The sequence below is a fragment of the Sinocyclocheilus rhinocerous genome, unplaced genomic scaffold (assembly GCF_001515625.1).
Source record: "Sinocyclocheilus rhinocerous isolate Xijiao unplaced genomic scaffold, SAMN03320098_v1.1 scaffold282, whole genome shotgun sequence".
NCBI classification, from domain to species: Eukaryota; Metazoa; Chordata; class Actinopteri; order Cypriniformes; family Cyprinidae; genus Sinocyclocheilus; species Sinocyclocheilus rhinocerous.
This window is the reverse complement of record NW_015626046.1, coordinates 187,935-210,836: the sequence shown is the minus strand read 5'-3', so window position 1 is coordinate 210,836 and position 22,902 is coordinate 187,935. Positions and strand designations below refer to the sequence as shown.

Genomic DNA, 22,902 nt, shown 5'->3' with positions numbered 1-22,902 from the left:
GAGAGAGAGAGAGAGAGAGAGAGAGAGAGAGAGAGAGAGAGAGAGAACAATTGCATAAATTGAAATTCAGTGCTCTTTTATTTTAATGTATTTTTCAATTTGATGTAAAAGCTGTGATTCAGGTACCAAAGCCAGCACCATTGGAAGATAAGAACTAGTCATCAGACCCAATGAAGAGAGAGAGAGAGAGAGAGAGAGAGAGAACAATTGCATAAATTGAAATTCAGTGCTCTTTTATTTTAATGTATTTTTCAATTTGATGTAAAAGCTGTGATTCAGGTACCAAAGCCAGCACCATTGGAAGATAAGAACTAGTCATCAGCATGACCCAATGAATACTGAAAAATCAAGACTTGACCATTGGAAGGTCAGGACGCAACGTCAGTATGACCTAATGAATATTCATCTAAAACTTTGCCATAGTAGGACTCGCAATTTCATTGACAGCCAGTCGAAAATCATAGTGAAAAAACGGACTGGAATCTGCATTGGAGCTGGATCAGCCATACATTCTAAAAATAACCCGAGCAGGGTCCGTTGCCAATAGGAAGTATAGACCAATGATGCGTCAAATCATTACAATCTTTATGGAATACTACTACATCCTTTTTAAGAGATGATAAGGCTCAATTACATTTTAAGATTTTAAATTAAACAATGTTGCCCATTTCGATTTACAGCTAAATAAAACATTCCCTTCAGCTGAATTCATAGGAATTAATGAATTAAATATTGAGGCGATTTTTGCTTCCGTATGAGATGATACAAGTGCTTTTAACCACAGTAAAAAGTAGCATGACCGTTATTAATATCATATCAAACATTACCAATTCAATGCTTATTTCATTAGTTGATGGTTTCTCAAATAATAAAACATGAAATCGAGATAGATCACGTAATGACCCGTTTATCATTATACAATGTTAATGACTCATCAATAAAAATTATAAAGTGTTACCAAGGTCTTTGTTCAAAGCACCCGTTTCTTACTGTATATTCATTCCTGACCCATGATTTCGCACATCCTTTGGGTTGCACTGACTGTACATGAGCTTTAAAAGAGTAGATTGAGATGATAGGATTATGGGCTAAAAAGGTGAAGAGAATGTTATATCTTATTAAAGCATGAAGACTTTTACAGGAAGAGAAAACAGCGCTGGTTTAACTTAGCAAATATTACATACATAACACAAACACTGTAAATCATCAGGCTTGCATTTAAAGCTGTATTTAAGATTATATGAGATACAACTGACTCAACGATACTCACCAATCTTACCTTAGCAATTACTGCAGTTCACCATCAGACTTAAAACACAGCCCGCATAACATCAGTAAGATCACCTACAAGGTAACCTTGCTCCAAGGTGCATACAAGTTAATTAATTCACATAGTGATACAGGTAATAGTAGAAGGTGATGGGAACACATTCACTTGTGCCATAGTGAATATGTTGTAGAAACCCTTGGAACCAGTCATGTTCACATACATCAATGTTTCATTATGTATTTCAGTGGTTTTGGAGTGAAGGCTAAATTGAAAACATGACCATTCACAGATAAAGATGATTTTAATGTTCATTTACAACCAATTATAAAGACAGCAATTATAGTATGATTTCCAGGATCACTGTGTGTCCATGTAAAATTCTTTAGATATGCGTGTAGTAATCCGCAGCAGTATGCCGACCGTTCTTGTTTACACTCAAAAACCTTATTATGGAAGTACAAGAGAGGAAAAAGGGTGGAATATATTGGAGCGTGTCCGTGTGTGGAGAAACAGAAACCCATGCACCAAAAGCACCTCTTTAAATCCTCTTACTCCACAACAGCCGCCACATGTTTCTCCTTTTCTGTCAGCAGGGGAACAGACCCCGGCTTGCTGTGCTTGCGGACGTTTTGTTCCCTAAAAACACACAAACACAGAAGCACATACAATCAGAATGCCAATCAAACTCAAACATGGATTCATTTCCTTTTGCTGCCAGTACAAGAGAGACAAAATGGCACAAGATACAATGAGATTTAAAGTTGAAATGTGTCATTTTTTCCCCACGTTTTTTCAAAGAAGTCAAGATGAACATACTGATGTTGTTATGGTATGTAACACAAAGTTTACATTTGCAGCAAATTAATGAATTTTGGGGCTTTAATTGATAGAGTCGTGTGGATTATTGTGATGTATTTATCAGCTGTTTGGACTCATTCTGACGGCACCCATTCACTTCAGAGGAGCCATTAGTCAGCAAGTGATGTAATGCTAAATTTCTCCAAAACTGTTCAGCAATTGTTCATTTTTGGGTCAACTATTCTTTTAACATCTGGTGAAAGGAACTTACCTCCTGCGCCGGGCTTCCTTCATTTCCCGCTGCTCTCTCTTCTGCTTCAGGATGTCTCCAGGCAGGTGGCGGTGACGGGCGATGCGTCTCACCTGTGGATGGTGCTGAAATTTCTCTATCAGCTTCTTGTTGTAGTGTGCGGCAGCTTTTTCTCGGGTGGAGAGCTGTGAACAATGAGACTCGTGTCATTGGTCAAGATTAGGGCAGGACAACATATACACACACTATGCAACAGTAGAAAAGATTTTACTATGGGTACTACCTGCTTTCAAACTTTATTAATGTATACATTTCTTAGGAATGCACTTCATAAATACAAAAGTGGCAGCACAGATATGCAACATCTTGAGAAGTCTTTTTAATTTGGCAATCAACATAAAATCACATTTTTCAGTAGAAAAAAAACACAGCAAAATGCTCCTCATCTATCTCTCTATCATAAAATTTCTTCAGCTCCCCGGCTTCAGCACGTCTCACTCTACACCCCTCCATGGGCTTTTATTCTAATTAAAAGCAATGATTTTTTCAAATTCAATTTGTTTAGGGCAATCTAATAGCTGCTGATGCCATCAGAGCGCTCGGGAGGAAAATCGGAAGGCCTGTTAACTCTTATTTACGAATTTCTTGACATTGTTCACATGAGGGGGAAAAAATGAACATGACTCTGCTGTTTCCATGGAGACATCCCATAATAGAGCTGTTACGTTTGTAGTCCTACAATTCAGAAGCAAATTAGCACATCAGCCATGGGATCGTTCAGGAATTTCAAATAGAATTTTAGAATAACGTTTTTTTTATTTATTGATTTAAAAACATTACTTGAAGAGACATTCACACTTTGTTCTACAACATAATTTACACACATTCAAACCTCAGATGTTAATTTTACACACATCATGTTTCTAAAATTGCTAACAAGTTGCAACATAAGGACTACAACTACCACAAGAATAGACAAATACTTATGCAGCAACTTATTTTTCCTTTTACCGTACTTACTGTTATCGTTACCTAAATCTAACTGAAATAAAGCTGAAATGAAAATCAAGAAGAAAAAAAAACATTGAAAAAAAAAACTTAAATAAGCTAAGGTACTGAAATAAAACTAAAATAAAAAAACTTCACAAATATTTAAATTGTAAAAATAGCACATAAAATTACAAAAAAATTAAACAAAATGAAAATTTAAAATATAAAAGCTAACTCACAATTTTAAAAACTATAATAATATATAAATATTCCTAAACATTGCGGATGACTTGTTTTTTTGCACATTACAGTAAGAATTTAGGGGAGAAATGTACTTTATTGTCATGTAAATAATTTCTCAATGCAATAATTCTAACGGTCCTAAAAACAGGCTTTATTTTCTTACATAAATTAAAGAAAAAATAAATAAATAAATGTATATATGTATATGTCGCCTGATTATTGTTAAAACATTTTTATTTACATTTAGATATATTTAAGTGAATAGGAGAAAAATAAGTATTTGTCTGGTGATCTGCAGTCTTGCTGTTATTATAAATGTCTGGCCTCTAGTGGTCTTGAGCTGTTATCACAGCACATTGGAAATAAAGAAGGAATATTCACATTAAAAGAGCCTCTCTCAAACACAAAAAGCTTAAAATAAAATATACACTATCAAACATTTGGGGTTGGCAAGATTCTTTTAAAATATTTTTGAAACAAGTATTTTATGCTAACCAAGACTGAATTTATTTGATTAAAAATACAATATTATATATATATATATATATAATTACACTTATGCATTTGGTAAACGCTTTTATCCTAAGTGCATTTAATGTATACATTTTTTCAGTTAATGACCTCGGCGATGTTAGCGCTATGCTCTACTGTTTAAGCTACAGGAATGCTTAAGGAAAAATATAATAATAGTTATAGTAACATACATAGCCTGCAAGTAGCAATTATATCAAATTTTCTATAGAAAGTATAACATTATAAGTGGACTTTCGGATTAAAATAAATGTGCACAATTTACGTCTTTTGAAACAACAGACAAATGTGCAAAAATCTGTTACTGTGATTGTAAAAAGTCACTCATAGAGGGTCAACCTCATAAACAGTGAATTTTCATAATAATATAGTAAAATGGGCACTCGGTCAGATGGCAAAGAAAAACCAAACCAAACTGAAGCCAGTCTCCTTAAGGACTAAAGAGCTTCTCCAGACAGCAGACTCTTGATTCAGCATCTGCTCCTTTAATTAAATACTCTCATGTGCCTGATAGTTTAATGTCTTCATTATTTTTCTGCTTTAAGTGATTGGCCGATTCAAACTGCTGATAACTACAGTGAGTGTCTGATCTCTTTAAGTGAAAAGCATCGGAATAAATCTCTCTCAAAGTCCAGCGGGAGCCAAAAACATGCCAACCATGGGCCGCATGAGAGAATCAGATGCACAAGAGCTGATACGAAATGATGGGGAGAAGAAACTAACGTTCACCTGGAGCAGAACCAACCTCTGCCTCAGCAGAACAAAAAGCTTTGCTTCGTATATTTACAAAACAAGTTTACTTAGTGACCACATTTCACAGTTTTATAAAAAATTTTTCCCCTGACTTGAATTGACGCTCCCTAACATATAGAGTCTTGTTTTTCAGCAACTTTCAAGATCAGATAGAATTAAAAGTCCAGACTTAATCTAAACTGTTTCTGACTGCGAGCAAAACTAACTGAGCCTTTCTTATCACTATATGAACTATAAAAGTGCCTAAAACATTATAAAAAAAAACATCTATGGACATGTCTGGATTTCCTTGTAAGGAAACTTCACTTTATGAAATAGGTGCAGGCAACTTTAGGGCACCGTTACAAGAGTTGCTTTGACAAGAGACATAAAACTCTAGAGCTTTTTCCTGGCCAGGTTTCAGACCGTGGCAACACTGCCATAGAAATGCTTAATGAAAGTGATTCGTGAGTGTAATTCATTTTAAGTGCTTTGTGGGGTGGCCACAGGGCCAAATGTGGCCCTTATTAACCACCTGAGTGCATCTGCAACAAGTCAGCACCCTTAAAAGCTCTGCAATCAGGTATGAAACCTGGAGTCCCCGAGTTAAAGCTCCTCCTGGTTGACTTAGACACGAAATGGGATCATGCACTCACCAGTCCAAGCTTCTCCGAGGCGTTGGCCTTCCACAGCCGAATGTTCATCTCGTCGGAGCCGCTCAGGACGTATTTGTTGTCAGCGGACCATCTCACACAGATGACATGCTGCATACGTTTGGTGTGGTACACCTCCCTGAGGATTGTGGGAAATCACATTGAAAGCCACAAATGTGCTCCATTTACTTTATTACATAAACAATACATTGGTACACATTTTTTCCAAGAAAACAAAATATTTGCCAATTTATTTGAAATAGAAATTAAGCAAGGATGCATTTCTATTTCAAATAAATGCTGCATATTTTAGATTTTTAACTGAGCGAGTAACATATTCTCTGACATTATTTTAACTTATTATATTTAGTTGCACATTGTAACATATTTAGATTAGCATTTGATTTTTATTGTATCTTCAATATAAAAGGTCAAGTTTGGTGTATTTTTTGTAATATATATATATTCTTTTTAAAAAGGATTATACCAGACTTCCGAATTGTAGTATACCACAGTTTCCACAAGATATTAAAGCAGCAAAAAATGTTTTCAACATGGATATTAATTAAAAAAAATTATTGAGCACCAAATCAGCATATTAGAATTATTTCTGAAAGATCATATTACACTGAAAACAGGAGTAATGGCTGCTGATGGCAGTTTTGCCATTACAAAAATAAATGACATTTTACAATATACTCAAACAGAAAATATTATTTATAATTATTTCACAATGTATACTGTTTTTACTCCTTTATTGAGCATAAAGGATGTCTTTTAAAAACATAAAAAAAATCTTAAAAGCAGTATATGCTTTTGAAAGAATTCCCTCATGGCTACCAAGGCTGCAAATCTATCTATCTATAAAGAGAGAGAGAGAGAAATTACTGTTTTTTTTTTATTATCTTCTATCTTTCTTTATGTTGTTTTGCACTACTACTTTGCACTGTTTTTGATTGTATGCAGCAACGCATTTGTCATGCCAATAAAGCACCTAAAAAACTGGAGAGAGAGAGAGAGAGAGAGAGAGATCAATCCTTGGTCTTTCAACACTACACTCACCTGCTGTGGCCTTTGTCTTTTGGAAAGATTCGGATGGTTTTGTCAAAGCTGGCAGATACAAACTCCCTTCCTGTAGGTGAATAATCAACATCCAGCACAGCGGATACATGATCCATGTGCACAGTCACAGGAACATCCAGATGCCTTATATCGTAAGTATAAAGGCTGTAGAAAAAAACAGAAAAAGGTGATATGATTTATTTACTCTTAGTTAATTTCTTATGTAATGTTTTATGCTAAAATGAACTCACTTGTAGTCTTCGTTGGCGCAGGTAAAATAATATGCTTCCATTGGGTTCCAGCAAAGCGTATTGCTTCTCAATTGCATAATAACCTGAAACACGGTGTAATTTCATTACAGTCATAAATTGCACTATTCATCCATATGGGTAAAAAGTTAAAATATTGCAGACCTTTCTAAGCGGTGCAGATTCTCTGGTGTCATACAAGACGATACTTCTGTCTGATGCGCAGCTAGCGAGAAGTTCGGTCTGTAACGGGCAACAGGGCAGTTTGTATTATGTGCTGTATTATAGCCATTCCCATCAATCCCATGGTGGTCACCACTGGCTTTGACATATTTTAATCATTGTAAAGCTGCTTTGAAGCAATGCATTTTATGAAAAATGTCCATAGAAGAAAACTAAAATTAAATTTGATCACCTCCACAGGGTTGTAGCGGACGCAGCTGAAGCTGTCCACACCCCAGCTGAAGGAGCGGATGGGACTGCTTCTCTGCTCATCCCAGATATCCACAGTCTGCCCGCAGGTTACAAACGTGCTCTCCCTCTGGTGGTGGTCAATGCCAGTGAACACCGCCTGCAAGACACATCAGGCCTGTTAGAAACTGAAAACCTTACAGAACCCTAAACGTGTGTGCATATTTATAAATAGGACTAAATATAATTTAGTGGATAACACTGTAAAACATACCCTAATTATTCACTGACATTATTACTTTTATTTAGTTATTACATTTAGTTTGACATTGCAATATATTTAGATTAGCCCCTGCTTTTTATTGTATATTCAATATAAAATGGTGATTTTTATATAATAATTCAATTTTTTAAAGTAATTATGTTTCATTTTAGTTCAGTAATATTGTGAAACGTCATTAGAATTTAAAAGAACTGTTTTGGAATATATTTTAAAATGTAATTAATTTCAATGATGAAAACGCTGAATTTTCAGCAGCCATTACTCCAGTTTTCAGTGTCACATGATCCTTCAGAAATCAATATAATGTTTATTTGCTCCTCAAGAAACATACATATACACATACATACATACATATACACATATACATACATATATATATACACATACACATACATATACACATACATACATATATATATAAATATATATATATATATATTAACTGAGCTGCAAATCAGCATATTAGAATGGTTTCCGAAGGATTATGTGACACTGAAGACTGTTATTTTGAATTGTAATAATATTTCACAATATTATTGTATTACAATATTACTGTATTTTAGGCCAAATAAATGCAGCCATTTCTGCATATTATAATAATACATAATCTTCAATATAACATGTGTAAGCTGAAACTGTACCTTCCCCAGAATCGTGTTAATTGGTTCCTCCCGAACTCCATATCCTGGTGCCTCCAAGTTCCATTGTTTGATGGTCTTGTCATCTCCTACCTGTTGCATGACATGAAGATTTCACAGAATCATATAACTGCACAACCACTTGCTAACTGGAATGCCTTCACCCATATCAAGGCCTCACGGGAAGAATATGCAGGATTAAAATACCGTGAAAAAGGAAGTGCCACAAAAGCGGGAACAGATTCCTCGTACAAATCCTTCATGAGCCTGAACGGTCCTCAAACACTCCTGCCTAGGAAGGTTCCACAGTTTCACCTGTCAGGAAAAATAAATAAAAATCATGAATCCACTCATTCATCCATACTGAATCTAGATGGTCATTTGCACACTCTTTTGACATATTGGGGGAAAAAATTATTGCATAACTGAAGTTCATTAACTGTGTCCTTTGTCTTGTGGTTTACAGTATTATTGTATGTTGAGCGTGTGTGTGTTGTTCTTGTATTGTAAACATGCTCAATAAAAGAAGCTAAAAAAGAGCTTCTAAAGGGGCCTTAATACTCAAATAGCACAGTAAAGGCTTTAAAGTGTTACCTCCCCATCGCAGGCACCAGATATGACTGTTGAAAGGCTTTTGGCGTGTTTGGTGATGCAGCTGATGCCATCTCTGTGACCATCTAGTGAAGCTACAAAAGGTTTGGCAAACACCCTCTCCAGTTTGGTGGCATTTAGGGCCCTGGTGTATTCCCTGGGCACCTCAAAAGGATGCAGGGTCGGGTCATAGTTCCTGGGCACTAGATAGGGAATATAATACAGTTAGTATATTACTTCCTACTACATCAACCTTTACATATTGACTTTATGTTTACATACCTCGTTGTATATCTCTAGTCGTCTCTCGAACATAATCGTCCGGGTTTCTACAAAGCACTTTAACTTTCATTCCAGCGGTTTATAAAACTAAACACTCAAATTCTTGACCAAAACGGCAGCGTTCAGAGAAATGTCGGACCATGTGTTTGTATCACGTAGCGCGCACTAATGTGACGTGACACATCCGGGTACTGCAAGCATAGAGATACAATTTGGAAGAATGGCAATCAGCAGAAATAAGTGTTTTTTTTTAAACTAGTAACTTTCTTAATAAATATTTGCTTCTTTTTTCCATTGTTGTTTTAATGATGAATTATTTGGCTGTTAAAGCTTTAGTGAACAAAAAAGAGTTATTGTTTTATTATTAATCGTGTACTGTTGCTCTGCTGTTACTTGCCAGTTTTCATTTTCACAGAAGGAAATGTATTAATGTATTATATTATTTAAATGTTTAACAGAAGTATATATTTATTGTTTTTGAAAGCGAAATGAAACTATGTAATACATAAATAAAAATACTGTAGGGCGTAGCGGAGTTTAAAAAAAACAACGTATTACATATTTTATCAATTCATTAGTTAAAATACTACATTTACCTCAATACCATTATCAGAGTGTAAAGATTATAGTTCGGCGCTTTGTCACGTGGTACCTGATACTTTTCTCAGCGTTGTAACAGAATGGACCTCGATGGACCAATCAATCACGGTCTTTAGATGGAGAAATAACCGGTTTTAAGAAGCGAATTTAAAATCACTTTAAATTAATCGCTATTAACGATTCTTTTTCTTACAATACAAATGTCTCCATTTCCAGTAAGGCAAAAATCGGATGCTGCTCAAAAGAGGACTGGGCTTTTTGAGCCACAGTGGGGCCCCTAGAGGCGTGAAAGTTTATGTCTCATTGGGTTCAGTAGCGGCGTCTTCTAATGAAAGGATATTGCGTTCTGATATACGTACAAATAGACTGAAGTGTTGCTTTTCATTGGATTCCTTGACATTTCTGTAATGTTTGCGGGGTTGTTGTGGCGTTTCGTGATTGTGTGAGAGGAGTCTCACACGCGTGTTTTTATCATGGAGATTCTGGGCAGCACTTTTGATGATTCTGTGTTTGAGGAATCGAGGAACAGAGCCTCAGCTGCTCTTCCCGCGTACGAGCCCAAACTCTGCGAACCTCTGGTGGGTAAAACACTCAACATTTACAACAAACTACCGACCGATACCACACAGAAATGGCTCGTATATTTACACAGCATTTACATGGTATGCTACTTTAATTTCAAAGAAAAGCATGGCATTTCTACGGTAAGTTATTGATGGCAGCAAATGCTAATGATACTTAGATATGTACAGTATTTACGTGAGAATACCATGGTATGTTTTAGTCAGTGATATTTCACCACATTATAATCAATAAATTAAATATGTGCTGATGGTAAGTAACATATAACTTTGGTTATAATTACATATGATTGATGATAATTGTCATCATAATTATGCATAATTATACAGGTGTTTCTGCGGAATTCACACGGTCATAAAAAATGGCAGGATGTGTGTGTTTGAATATATTGATAAATAATAGATAAGAGTATTATATGATAATACATTTATAAATATTTGTATATATGTATAAATGAGCGTGTGTCTGTGTGTGTATAACTAAAATAAAAGGCCTAACTAAAATATTTAATAAAAATAAAATCCTTATCTAACAAAAAACTGAAGTATCTTTTCAGGAATTAAATAAAGGAACATATTCCAACAGGCCATGTTTTGTTTCCTTCTTTGTTTTATTATATCTAGTGGTTTTGTGAAGATGGAAATGTTGAGGACCCATTAGAAGAACAAAAAACCCTTAAGTTTCGAGGAGACCTGGCCTACAGGAAGAAACAGTATCAGGTATAAAGAGCTGAATTCTCCATCATCTCTCACTATTATCTGATTCATAAGCTGATTGGTGGGTTGTGTCAATGACAGGTGGCTCTGGATGAGTATTTATCCTGCCTCTCTCTCATACCTGCTGGAAACATATCAGTAAAGAGAGATGTGCTGGAAGGGATCGCACGATGCTGCTGTCATCTGGGGAAAAAAGAAGAGGCTCTAAATGCCTGTGAGAAACTGGTAAATATATTGAATTACTTACTCCACTACTAACTCAACTTGTATGTATGCTTTTGCTGATGATGTTTTACTGACAGAGGACAGAAGTATCCAACACCTGCCACCTCACCTGCGTCCTTCAGCTGGAACTGAGTGTTCATGAACACTACAGAGATCTGACAAACAGCATCTCCAGCCTGCAGCAGCTGTGCTGTCTTCATCCGTACCATCCGTGGTACTGGCTGAATCTGGCCTTGAGCTTTCAGAGGCTCCTGGAGTCTCCTAGGTGTCCAGAGAGATCCAGCACTGAGGAAAAACACGGCAAGCAGCAGGGGACAAATAACATTATACGACTAAAGACCATCATGTGCTTGATTAGAGCAAGGTATGTCAGCCACAACAGAACTAGATGTTTATTTACTGGCTTTGATGTTAACGGAAGAATTCAGCGCCAGGTTTGTTCATCTTGCTTATTTGTGTTTCTTTTTTTTCAGGTTGTTAATTGAAATCCTGCGGATTCAGCAGTTCTCATTTGTAAAATTATAATAATAAGAACTCAGATAAACCGTATTTTGCCGTAGTCGTGTGTTTATTAGTCACGTTGAATCAATGAAAGCAGTTGAATCTTCTGTTTATTCAGCTGCAGCGATTTTCTGGGTTTCTTCTGCGAGGCGTATTTGGAGTTTCAGCGCGAGAGCGCCCTCTGGCCTTTGGATGGAGATTTACTGCTGATCACAGAACCGTGCTTCACTGAAAGATACGCATGACAATCGCAGCTTCTGTCGAATCGCGATCTCGATTCCATTTCGATTTATCGTGCAGCCCTAATATACACACACACAGTAGTTGTTTATTATTCAATTATTTAATTAAGAAAACAATATACTGTCTTTATTATGTCAGATTTTAAGAAAGTGGGGTCATTGTATTTAGGGGTCCTTGGCATCAAAAAATTGAATAACCTCAGACTTAGACTACTAACACAAATCCACCTTTATTGATGTCTTTCAATTAATAATTGTTTGTGCAATCAGTATTTAAAGGAATACTTCACCCAAAATTGACAATTCTGTAACTATTTACTCACCCTAATGTCATCACAAACTCGGAAGACATGTAATGTAGTGCCTGAACACATAGAAAATCATACAGGTTTGAAACAACAAGAGGGTGGAAAAATAATGACATAACTTTAATTTTTGGATTGAGTATTTGTGACGAGAGGGGCGGGGGCGGGCTTTATTTTGCGTTTTGTGTGCGGCAGTCGTCCGCGAGGGGCTGCCGCTTTACTTTCATTTTGTGTTTGTTTATTTTATTAAAGTTTTTTTTAAATGTTCGCCGGTTCCCGCCTCCTCCTTCCCGTGACTACGAACTGTGTTACAGTATTCCATTGCAGTGCCAAGTCACTACTTCAATGTGATTTCAACACATTGTTGTGCATCAAAAAAGTTAGTTAGTTCTCTAAATGTATACATAACAGAATTGCACATCTCTCACACAACTCCCCAAAACATCTGTAATGAACATCCATGGTCTCACATTAGAAACTGATTTCATTTATTCTGATCTAGGTGATGGCAGAAGACCTCAATCCAGAGAAGATGAGAGAGGAAAACCAAGATGGAGAGAGTTTATCAGGACTTTATATTAAAGACTTTGATGACAGGTGGTGGAACAAACTCTACACCAAACTGCAGGAGGAGACTCCAGCTTTATCCATGCACAGACCACTGGAGGAGACATTTGAATAGGCCTAATATGAATATTGATTGTATTTTTATAATTGAATGTATTTTTTATTGGAGTTACATGCTTTTACTGTTACAAAGCAGAATAAAGTTAAATGTTTTAAAATACATAAATACATTTCTACATCTACCAATACAATCTACCCACCACCAGTGTCTAATAAAGCATTACAATAACCTGCTCTAGCACCAATGGGAAGTTGCAGGAACACCTCTGTTGATGTGATTGCCCTGTTTTGGACGCCAAGTTTGGCTCTTCGTATTAAAATCTTTGAAATGTGGGGACTGAGAAGCAATGGGGTGATGGATCGTGTTCCTCCGTGGAAGCCATTGAGATATTTGCGGTCCAGTGGTGACGTTTGAATAGCTGGTTTGTCTGGCCAGGACTTGAGTTGTTGGGAAACTCGGGTTCCTGGGCTGACGAGGTTTCTGTTGTAGGTGGTCGGGAGTGTTTCCAGCAGTTACGGCCGGGCCCATCGGGATCTGGAGTTTATCAATGGGTAGGCAGAGATCACCAGGATCTGATGTGTGGCAGGTAAATCCTGGGACTGGTTTAGAAATGGCATAGAGTCTGCAAAACTCCAGGTCGAAAGGTTTAACCCCGCTGCCTTTGCAGAGTACGGCCAAGCTTCTGTGAACCTGCCAGAATAGCCAGGTGAGACTGACAAAGTAAAAGTCATCAGTGAAAAACACTCAAACAAGAGACTTAGTAAAAGGTGAAGTTTCTGCATAAATGGCAGCACCATATGGAAAAGCAATCGATGGAAATGCATCGTCTCAACCAGCAGTGTGAGTTTGGGGAGGGCTTCCATGCTACAATGGAAGATGTTGGGAGTGTTTGAAATTTGTCTGAAAACGGCATTATTTTTGCAATTACTGCTGTGAATGCAGAGTAAAGAGCTGCTACTTGAAATAAACTATCGATTTTTTTAACAACACAATTTTAGGTAAAATTTATATAAATGTATTGGGCAAATGTGTGTTTTTAGATGCTACAACTGACGATTTTTAAAAAATGCATTTCCAAAAGTAAATTTTTGTATTGAATGTATTCTCAAAATTAAAAGAAAAAACTGCAATTATAAACTAGATTAATGCAATGTCAGTCGCTTTGGATAAAAGCATCTCCCAAATGCAAAAATGTAAATGTATTGCAAACATTTAGCAATAGACAGCCAACCTAAAGCTGAAATGATGAAAACAAAAATGTTTAAATGGAGATTACGTTCAGCAGTTAATTGCAGAAAAGAATAAAAACAATGTTTGATGAATACAGGTTAATATAAATATAGTGCTTCCTTCAAGGAGCTGTTTAAATAGTCAATTAGTAATGCATGTCAGTACTGATGAGACATTTGAGCGTTCAGATTATTCAGTACCTGTATGAGCCAACCAGCACTTTTTTGCAGTCCACAATGATGAATTTCTCTTTCATCTGTCCAGTGAACTTTCTGCCCGATTTGGCACAGTATGTTTGACCTTGAACGCTACGAATGGACATTCTCTGTATGAAGAGATAAAGAAGTAAACATAAGCACATTGGCAATAAATATAAAGAATTCATCCACATCTTTTTCGTTTCATGATATAACCGAACTAACAGAAATATGATGTCATGATGAAAAAAGCGTGTTACATATATTGAAATGACATTTATTATATTAAACCAAAAGCTAGAGTTTTAACAGTGCCTATTAAATATAAATATCAGGCCTCTAATCCCTAAACTTATTTTGCCAGCAGCAACACATTTCATGTATTGTCAGTGAAGTCAGTTAAAAGAACAGAATAACTTACAGTAAGATGAGACTTGTTGATTTTTACATTTTCACACATGTCCTGGAACAGCTGTATATTGGTGTGGTCCAGAAGGAGATAGACAGACACATTGCGCTTTCTTGTCACCTCCAGTATGTCACAGAAAATCTCCACATCGCTGAATGTGTCCATAACTATCGCCAAAACCTTTGATGAGTGGAATTTAGGGAGCAAAAGTTACATTGCAAATTGTGTTTTAGACAGCTGCACAGTCAAAAATGTCAGGCACTTTCCACAAATAGAATACAAAATAGGACCTGCAAATTTATTATTATTTTTTTTTCCATTTTAAACAAATAAAAGGAGGTGCTTAAAGGGTTAGTTCACCCAAAAATGAAAATTAGGCTGTGTTTTGCCCGAGGCATCCTAGGTGTATATGACTTTCTTCTTTCAGATGAATCCAGTCGGAGTTATATAAAAAATTGTCCTGGCTATTCCAAGCTCTATCATTGCAGTCAGCGGGTGTTGCAGTGCTTCAGTCCAAAAGAAGTGAAATAAAAAGCGCCCATCCATTAAAAAAAAAGTGTCTCACACGGCTCCGGGGGGTGAACAAAGGCCTCCTGTAGCGAATCGATACGTTTTTGTAAGAAAAATAACCATATTTAAAACGTAATAATCAATTTAATCTAGCTTAAAAAAAAAAAACTAATTTTGCAACTCTGTTATCAAAACTTGGGACATACATTTTAAAAGCCTTTTTTTTTCTTTTGTCTGTGCGTGTTTGTAGTACAATTTCTACCAATAAACATAATTATCAAAATTAAACAGATATAAATTAATATTAATATTGAACTGAACTGAGCTGACACTATTGCACTCAGCACTGAAAAAAAACTGGTATAGGATTTACTTTAAGAATTTTCACAAATTTCGCAAATTATTACAAACCAACATCAAGAAACACATTGAACACATTAAATGTGAAATTTTACTTAATATGAATAAAAACAAATAATTATGCTATAAAATAATTGGATGACAAACTGTTCAATTTGTTCCACCAATACTTAAAGATAAAAAAGTTGTGTGGCACCAAAGTGTTTCCGTCTTCATGGAAAGTGCTGTTTGCAATTGCATGTGCATCTTTCTAGCATCACAAAAGCGATATTTGAAACAATAATGGCAGTAAACAATCTAAAAATGTCACTATCAAATGACAGGTTCTTACTTCAGTTGCTTGCCTGATCAGTTCCCGCAGCAGGTCTTTCATGGAAAAGGATCTGACTGAGTGGAAGAACACTTCCACACTAGGAATCCCCTGCAGATGGTAACTCCAGTCAGCCACCGGCCAGCCGTAATCAAGAAGTGGAGGCTCACTCTCTGTGACCGCAGGAAAGTATGTCTCAGAAGAAACTGATGGAGAACTGGAAATCTCTTCATCACTGTCTGCCTCTTCACGGTCAGTGAGAGGCTTTTTAATGTTGTTTAAGATGTACGTTTTCTCCTGCGCTGACAGAAAGTTTGCTTCATTACTCTTTGATCAGCACTTCCTGGTATCCATCAGTCCCTCTGTCCAAGAGAGCGTCCATAGCCAGTCGTGTGCTCTCGTTGTGACTCAGATCCACTGAAGACACCATAGCATTTGGGTTTCTCATCTCCCGAACTCTTCTTTTCATTTTTCCCATCAGCTTTGGCATCAAGTAACACTGCACTGACAATCCATTACTTACAAGGTTCATGTTGTTTGCATACAAGTCTTCAGCTGACAGATGACTGGTTGACTCTTGCTCATTCAGCTTACATTTTTAGTCGTCTTTCATGCTTAAGGCCAAACGGTTATCCATACAAACACCGTGTGGTGCAACAGCCAATGTCCCCAAGGTGATCATCAAATGTTCACAAATAATGCTGCGAGATGTTCATGCACTGTGCGTCTTTTCATCAGCAGTGCAGGCGTTTCACGGCACACTGAGCATTTCTGAACCAATCTGTCATGTTTTCATGATGGGTGAGTTTAAAATTGAATGTTAGTGCTGCCCTATGGCTTTGAGGAAAGTGGTTTGTGGCTCCTCTCTGGACAAAGCGGAGTAACTAACGTTCACAGATGGCTTCACCCAGAGGCACTGGAGGGTGGGGTCGTGTGGTTAATAGGTGAGGTGTTGAGTGAATAATTAGACTGCAGCTCCCATGTTTTCCATCACAGAAATGAAATGGTGTGAGTGGCATGGATGAAGATACGGACGTCAGATTCACTTCACCCATGCTTCACTAGGAACCAATAGACTGGTTCCTGTTTCCTGACACACCTGCTTAATGTAAATTCTTACTGGCTTTGTAGATCGAATACTTGTGGTAGTGAAAGTGAAAATTTGATAAGTCATACTAAACTACAAACCCTAAGTATAAACTTCAGCATACATTTTCCCACACCATTTGTGCTACATTTTACATCAAACCATGCGGCTTATTGAAGAAAGAACTGAATATCATAGAGACTTAGGGGAGAGCCCTTTTGATTTGGGCCAACATACAACCACTAAGCAACCATCGAAAACACCGTAGCAACCACATACATTAGCAACTCACTAAAACACTCTGAATGCCTCGGTGACTGCACAGCAACACTCTAGCAACCCTAACATTGTGGTGGGAAGTTTTGCACGGGCAAACACCACTTATCACATCAGAAAATGTAAATATCAAGTGTAAATACCAAAATTATTGGCTTATTTTTCAACCAAATTAATCATGAACAGAGAAGAAAAAATACACCGCACTATCATAGCTTGCAAAAGGTTACAATATTTAGACCTTCGCCTAATTGCATGAAATATTGCATGTTTTGCAAATATGGTGGCACGCAAGAATTTATTCTAAAGAAAAAAATCTAAATGGGTAAATGTACATTCACGATTATGTCTGAACAAAAGAATTCAGGAAGATATGGGTAGCCTGAAAATTTAAAAAAAGTGACAAATAATAATAAACATCACGTACAAAAAAGGCTTTAGTCACTAGCTAATACACTGCATCTGACTAGAGTGGTTCTCATATAGGGATGAACTATATTTGGAGAGTGATGAGCAGTTAAACAAACAGAAATCCCTCCCTAATAAAACATGCTTGAGTATGAGAATATACCCTTTTTTAATTATTTACATAAATTTGCAAGAATCTGATCTTTTCCAGAATACATCTCCGTCCAGTTGCTTTGCTGCGTATCTGGCAAGAGCAACTCTCTTATGACTCGGAAAGGCTGCATTCATCGTCTCCTTTAGCTTGGGTAAGTCCAAGGTTTCTGGATGATGAGCAGACACCAGAAAAAAGCTCTGCTGGAGACCCAGTTTACCCAAGACTTCCTCAGTCCATTGCCTCACCTCTACAGTGGATTTTTCCTCAATCAAGTCTGCCATGGAAAGCACCAGGTAACATTCTTTCCCTAGGGAGGATGCTTGCTGCAGCAACTGTATGGCTCCCAATCTAAGCCTCAAAGGAGACACCAGTATGTATACATCACACAAAGAGAGTGCAGATGTTATGCGTTGAGATTCAGAAGAGCTGGAAGCACACGACAGGCTGCCAAGATCACTTATTTTTCCAATCCCAGGAAGGTCCCAAAGACAGACGTTGGGGGAGGGAAAGGGATACTTCACAGCCTCTTTGGTTATTTCAATAACACCGGTTGAGGCAGCTCGTTCATCACCATTCTCCAGGCCCAAGAGGGCATTGACCAAGCTGGAGCTGCCACAGCCCGTCTCACCCAGCACACCGATATCCAGCCGGAAGTGATCAAGAGCTGCAAGGATGGCCTGAAGCTTGGAAGGATTGTCTGTGAGATCTCTCGGCTGCGAGAGCTTGGTGATCTGATCAAGATCATCCTGGTTTATCTTCCTCGACCTTAAAGCAGTTGAGACCACAAACCTGAGAAGCAAATGTAGCCAATTTGTTAGATAAATGTAGATGCTGTAAGAAAATATAAGGTCTGCCCTGACCCAGATTCAATGCCATAAAGCTTCATGAACAATGGATTTTCATGCTAGTTCATACTGTTTTTATGCCAGTTAGTGCTTGTTAACAACAAAACTAAGCTAGTGGATCAACATAGACTTCCTAATGAGCAAAATAACTAGCTAGTTAAGCAAGTTAATCAGCCTAGTAAGGACACAAGCACACCGGCATCCCAAATTGGGGACCAATGTCCAAAACACAACATGGTTTCCAGCAACTGAACACTGAGTTAAGCATGCTTCTGGGTCCACATCCTTGTTGGTCCTAGAACAACATTACTAACAACCAATCAGATTTTATGGTTAGGGCTAACATTAGGGTTAGGGGATTTCTTATCAACCTAAAGTATCTTTTCCCGCTAGTATAAGGGTTAGGTCAGGGGTGTCCAATCCTGCTTTTGGAAGGACACTGTCCTGCAGAATTTAGTCTCCATCCTAACTAAACACAAATAAACCAGCTAATCAAGGTCTTCAAGACCTCTACTAGAAACATTCAGGCAGATGTATTGGAGCAGGTTGGAACTAATCTCTACAGGACATTGGCCAGAAGCAGGACTGGACAACCCCGGGTTAGGTTATGGTTAGGTTTGGATTAATGGTAGGGATTGGATTAGAATTTAGGGCTGTTGTTCCATTGAACACCATTATTATCAGCCCACCTTTTGCCTCTAGTTTAAGGGTTAGGTTATTTTAAGGTTGGGTTTGGATTAGGGGTAGGGATTGGGTTAGAACTTATTTTTTTGACAGGATTGCTCTTCCAGGACCAATGAACATGTTGACCCCAGGACATGTGTAACCAGCAATGGCTGTTATTTCAGTGAGGTTCAAATGTAAATCAAGTTTGAGTAATATCAAACATTTCAAAACACAAAGAAGCTGACTTACTGTGTGTCATCAGACAGTAATTTAGGAATCCGAAGTTCCTTTGTAATCACCACCAGAAACTGACTAAAAGCCTTCTTCCGAAGCTCAGGCAGGGCTTCAGCAAGCACCTTGGCGACATCCTTCATCTTCACAAACTCTGGAACTTGGGATGCGTTTGAAGCATTCTTGCTGTCTGCTTCTGAATCGGCCGTCTCTCCAAATACTTCCTTACTTCTCTTTTGCAACTCCAGTTTGCGAGCTCTCATTCGTTCCCAGGCACAGGTCATGCACGGCCCTGTAGGCTTCTCCTCGACCACGTCCCAGTCCCGCTCAGCTTGAACCAGAAAAAAATCCTGATCTCTGCCATGCAATTCCATTTTGAGCCACATGTGGTCCTCCTTGTGCCGTTCTGTAGTGAGAACCACTAGAACATCATAGCGTGTGGAGTCATACTGCTGGTTGGTCTGGTTAATAATGGAATTTGAGGTTGGATGGCCCTGCACAGTCCACACACGAACATTTGGGATTTGACGGTGTAAAATCACAGAGTCAAAATCAGGAATGCCTCTCCCTATATATTCTGCATGCTCTGCTATCCGAACACGTTTCGTCCTGCTGCTGCTCTGGTGATTAGTATTTAACTTAGACTTTATACTATGTTCCTCATCTGCACTTTCATCTTCCTCCCAGTCTTCTGCTTCTTCTTCCTCATCTGTTTCTTCCTCCTCATCACCTTCATCATCAGCTTCCCATTCCTCCTCTTCAATTTCCTCACCCGGCCCACAGATTGCAGAAGCAAGCTGAGCATTAGCCTCCGGTGTTCCTCCAGTCACAGCTATGTCTAAAGGGAAACGCTCAAACAGTTGTAGAGCCGTCACCAGCCTGTTTTCAAATCCAGGTGCCCTGAGGGAAAACCTCCAAGGGGCGAGCATACATTTTAATTTTTCATCTGAAAGTTTTTTTTCCATCTTCAATTGTACCTTGAAACAAAAAAAAAAACATTTCATAATACAGCTTACACTAGCTACACTGTGTACCTACTGCTAACACCAGTGGTATACAGGCCTAATGATTGAATTTGACAAACAGTGTTCACAGATAAAATATGGTCAACAGAACACAATACAATAATCAATGCTCACCTGTTCTCGAGCAACAATAAGCTGCAAAAGTGCGTCCTCCGTCCTTAAGTCCTCCTGGATGAGTGTGTTTGCGGGACAGTCAGCTGTGCTAAAGTCAACACTTTGTTTGACAAGGTTTCTAGATGACATTGTAAACAGTTCTCAGGGCGTTTAAGTTTGTTAAAGCATCATGGTGTACTTAATTCCATTTAACCCATTTTTTCCCACTGTTTTTTTTTTTTAATAGTTACTTCATTTGTGAAATTCGGAATTTTGTGTTTAAAAACTAGCATACAGAAAAGTTTCAGGAGAGGTAGAATTCACATCCACACCACACATTTTCAAGTCTTTATAACTCTACACATGTTATTTCACCACCAGTGTTGCCAAGTCCGCGGTTTTCCCGTGGAATTGGGCTACTTTAACACTGTTGCCGCGGGGTTTTTTTCATGTCCGCGGGTTGAAGCGACTCCAATAACATGATATTTATCCCCTGGAATGCGAATTTTAGTAGGGGAACCCAGCCAAAAAAAACGTGTATTTTACCCCCGGAATGTGATTTTTAACTGGGGACTCCCTCAAAACGCGATTGGGCTAGTTTTGAGTAGCAATTGGGCCGGGTTTCTTGTGAAAACCTGGCAACCCTGTTCACCACCAAAGATAAAAAATAACAATACCTTTTTTTTAAAATTGTGAGTGACGCTTGTCCATGCAAAGATTCCCACCATATTTACGTTTTTTAATCGTGTTTTCAAGCACATTGCTATGTGGTTGCCAAAGTGTTTAGAGCATTTCAGCACATTGTTAAGCAGATAATAAGGTGTTTTGAGTATTTTTAGTATGATGCTATGTGGTTGCTAGGAATTTCTGGATGGTTGCTTACTGGCCCAATTCAAACAAGATCATTATCAAGTCTTAATTGTGCTTTGGTTCATTGGATGACTCGGATTTGTTCAACACTACGTATTAGAAATAGTTACAGTGATGCTTACCTTAGTCAGTACTACTACTAATAAGGAAAATGTTGTGGCATTTATGAATTCACCTTATATGCTGTTGTATATGATGTGATTCTCCAACAGAGGTCAGCATTTCTCCCTGAGCACAAGAGCAACAGGTAAATTTAGATGTCATACAAAAACAGTACTCCAAGGTAAGAATTTTAATTTAAAAAGCCTTTATAAATATTTTAAATATATATTCAATACAATAAATGAAGCCATGTCAGTATTTGATTTCTACAGACATGACTTAAAGGTTTTTTAAAATATAAATCCTACTTTGAGTGGCTTGGACCACTATTTGTATACATTGTTCACACGTAAATTGAAATGTTTTTGAAATAGCAATGGCAACTGTCACCGTTTTCCTTAATATAGACACTCCTAGATTAATTTCGTAATCATTTCAATAAAATGTCATCTGGAATAACTGAAAGTACTTGGTGGTGAAAACACAGGGAGTGAAGTTGCCCATCCCATCTCATGTGGCCTGTATAACCAAAAAAAAAAACCCACAACAAACAAGTTTGACGTCATGAAAGTGTCCACAAAAGTAAATGAACCGAATACAGACAGGTAGAGGTAAAGCAGGTGCAGTCTCAGACTGGAACAGGTGGGTCCCTGAGCAGCTACTTTTTTCTATTTGATTATTTTTAACAGCATATTAGTCCACTTTGATTTGCTTATGTGTTTGGTTTTGGATTTATTATCTTTATAATCTATACTGTAATCTTTTTTTTATTTTTTATTTCTCAGTGACCACAGATCAGACCGTTACCTTATAAATAATCTTGAGTATTTTTCTTCAGGAAAGTGTGACGAGGCCAGACAGACAAACACACTACAGCCATGGGAGCAGGAACCTTGACATGTTTGATGTTTGTAGTTATTGCTCTGAATGCAATCGCTGCTGTAAGTCTGAAACGAAATAATACATAGATTATGTTTCTGTTGTAAAGGCCTGGTTTCACAGACAGGGCTTAGACTAAACCAGGATTAGGCCATAGCTCAATTACGACATTTAAGTAATTTTTATAAATGTTATTTAGGAAAAAAAAAACATTTCTGGTGTGCATATTGAGACAAAACAAGGGCACTGACATATGTGACCCTGGACCACAAAACCAGTCATAAGGGTCAATTTTTTGAAATTGAGATTTATACATCATTTGAAAGCTGAATAAATAAGCCTTCCATTGATGTATGGTTATTATAGGACAATATTTGGCCGAGATACAACTATTTGAACATCTGGAAGCTGTGGGTGCAAAAAAATCCAAATACTGTGAAAATCGCCTTTAAAGTTGTCCAAATGAAGT

At 37.5% G+C, this 22,902-nt stretch overlaps 4 protein-coding genes and 1 pseudogene across 4 annotated transcripts in view; 2 read left to right on the top strand and 3 right to left on the bottom strand.

Moving 5' to 3' along the window:
- Positions 1–1,552: 1,552 nt before the first annotated feature.
- Positions 1,553–9,189, bottom strand: dcaf13 (ddb1 and cul4 associated factor 13). The gene is made up of 11 exons (XM_016514259.1): positions 8,983–9,189; positions 8,704–8,903; positions 8,317–8,424; positions 8,113–8,202; positions 7,193–7,348; positions 6,943–7,020; positions 6,781–6,863; positions 6,530–6,694; positions 5,471–5,606; positions 2,340–2,503; positions 1,553–1,906 (listed from the first exon to the last, which is right to left on the bottom strand). Exons 1-11 carry the CDS (start codon positions 9,050–9,052, stop codon positions 1,819–1,821), a joined length of 1,338 nt encoding a protein of 445 aa, XP_016369745.1. The 5' UTR covers positions 9,053–9,189; the 3' UTR covers positions 1,553–1,818.
- An 842-nt stretch (positions 9,190–10,031) lies between these two features.
- LOC107709702 (uncharacterized protein C8orf76 homolog) lies at positions 10,032–12,927 on the top strand. The gene is made up of 6 exons (XM_016514294.1): positions 10,032–10,160; positions 10,788–10,883; positions 10,962–11,105; positions 11,183–11,469; positions 11,579–11,618; positions 12,656–12,927. Exons 1-6 carry the CDS (start codon positions 10,056–10,058, stop codon positions 12,833–12,835), a joined length of 852 nt encoding a protein of 283 aa, XP_016369780.1. The 5' UTR covers positions 10,032–10,055; the 3' UTR covers positions 12,836–12,927.
- Positions 12,928–12,995: 68 nt separating this feature from the next.
- On the bottom strand, positions 12,996–16,936 carry LOC107709664 (protein FAM83A-like; annotated as a pseudogene).
- Positions 16,937–17,745: 809 nt separating this feature from the next.
- Positions 17,746–20,429, bottom strand: LOC107709755 (uncharacterized). Its single transcript, XM_016514365.1, has 2 exons — positions 19,483–20,429; positions 17,746–18,511 (listed from the first exon to the last, which is right to left on the bottom strand). The coding sequence occupies exons 1-2, from the start codon at positions 20,427–20,429 to the stop codon at positions 17,746–17,748; spliced, it is 1,713 nt and encodes a 570-aa protein (XP_016369851.1).
- A 1,702-nt stretch (positions 20,430–22,131) lies between these two features.
- Positions 22,132–22,902, top strand: part of upk1a (uroplakin 1a) — a 5,674-nt gene continuing 4,903 nt past the window's right edge. The window contains exons 1-2 of the mRNA XM_016514233.1: positions 22,132–22,196; positions 22,393–22,495. Of these exons, the coding sequence (XP_016369719.1) occupies positions 22,433–22,495 (63 nt within the window). The 5' untranslated portion in view covers positions 22,132–22,196; positions 22,393–22,432. The remainder of the gene's footprint in view (positions 22,197–22,392; positions 22,496–22,902) is intronic.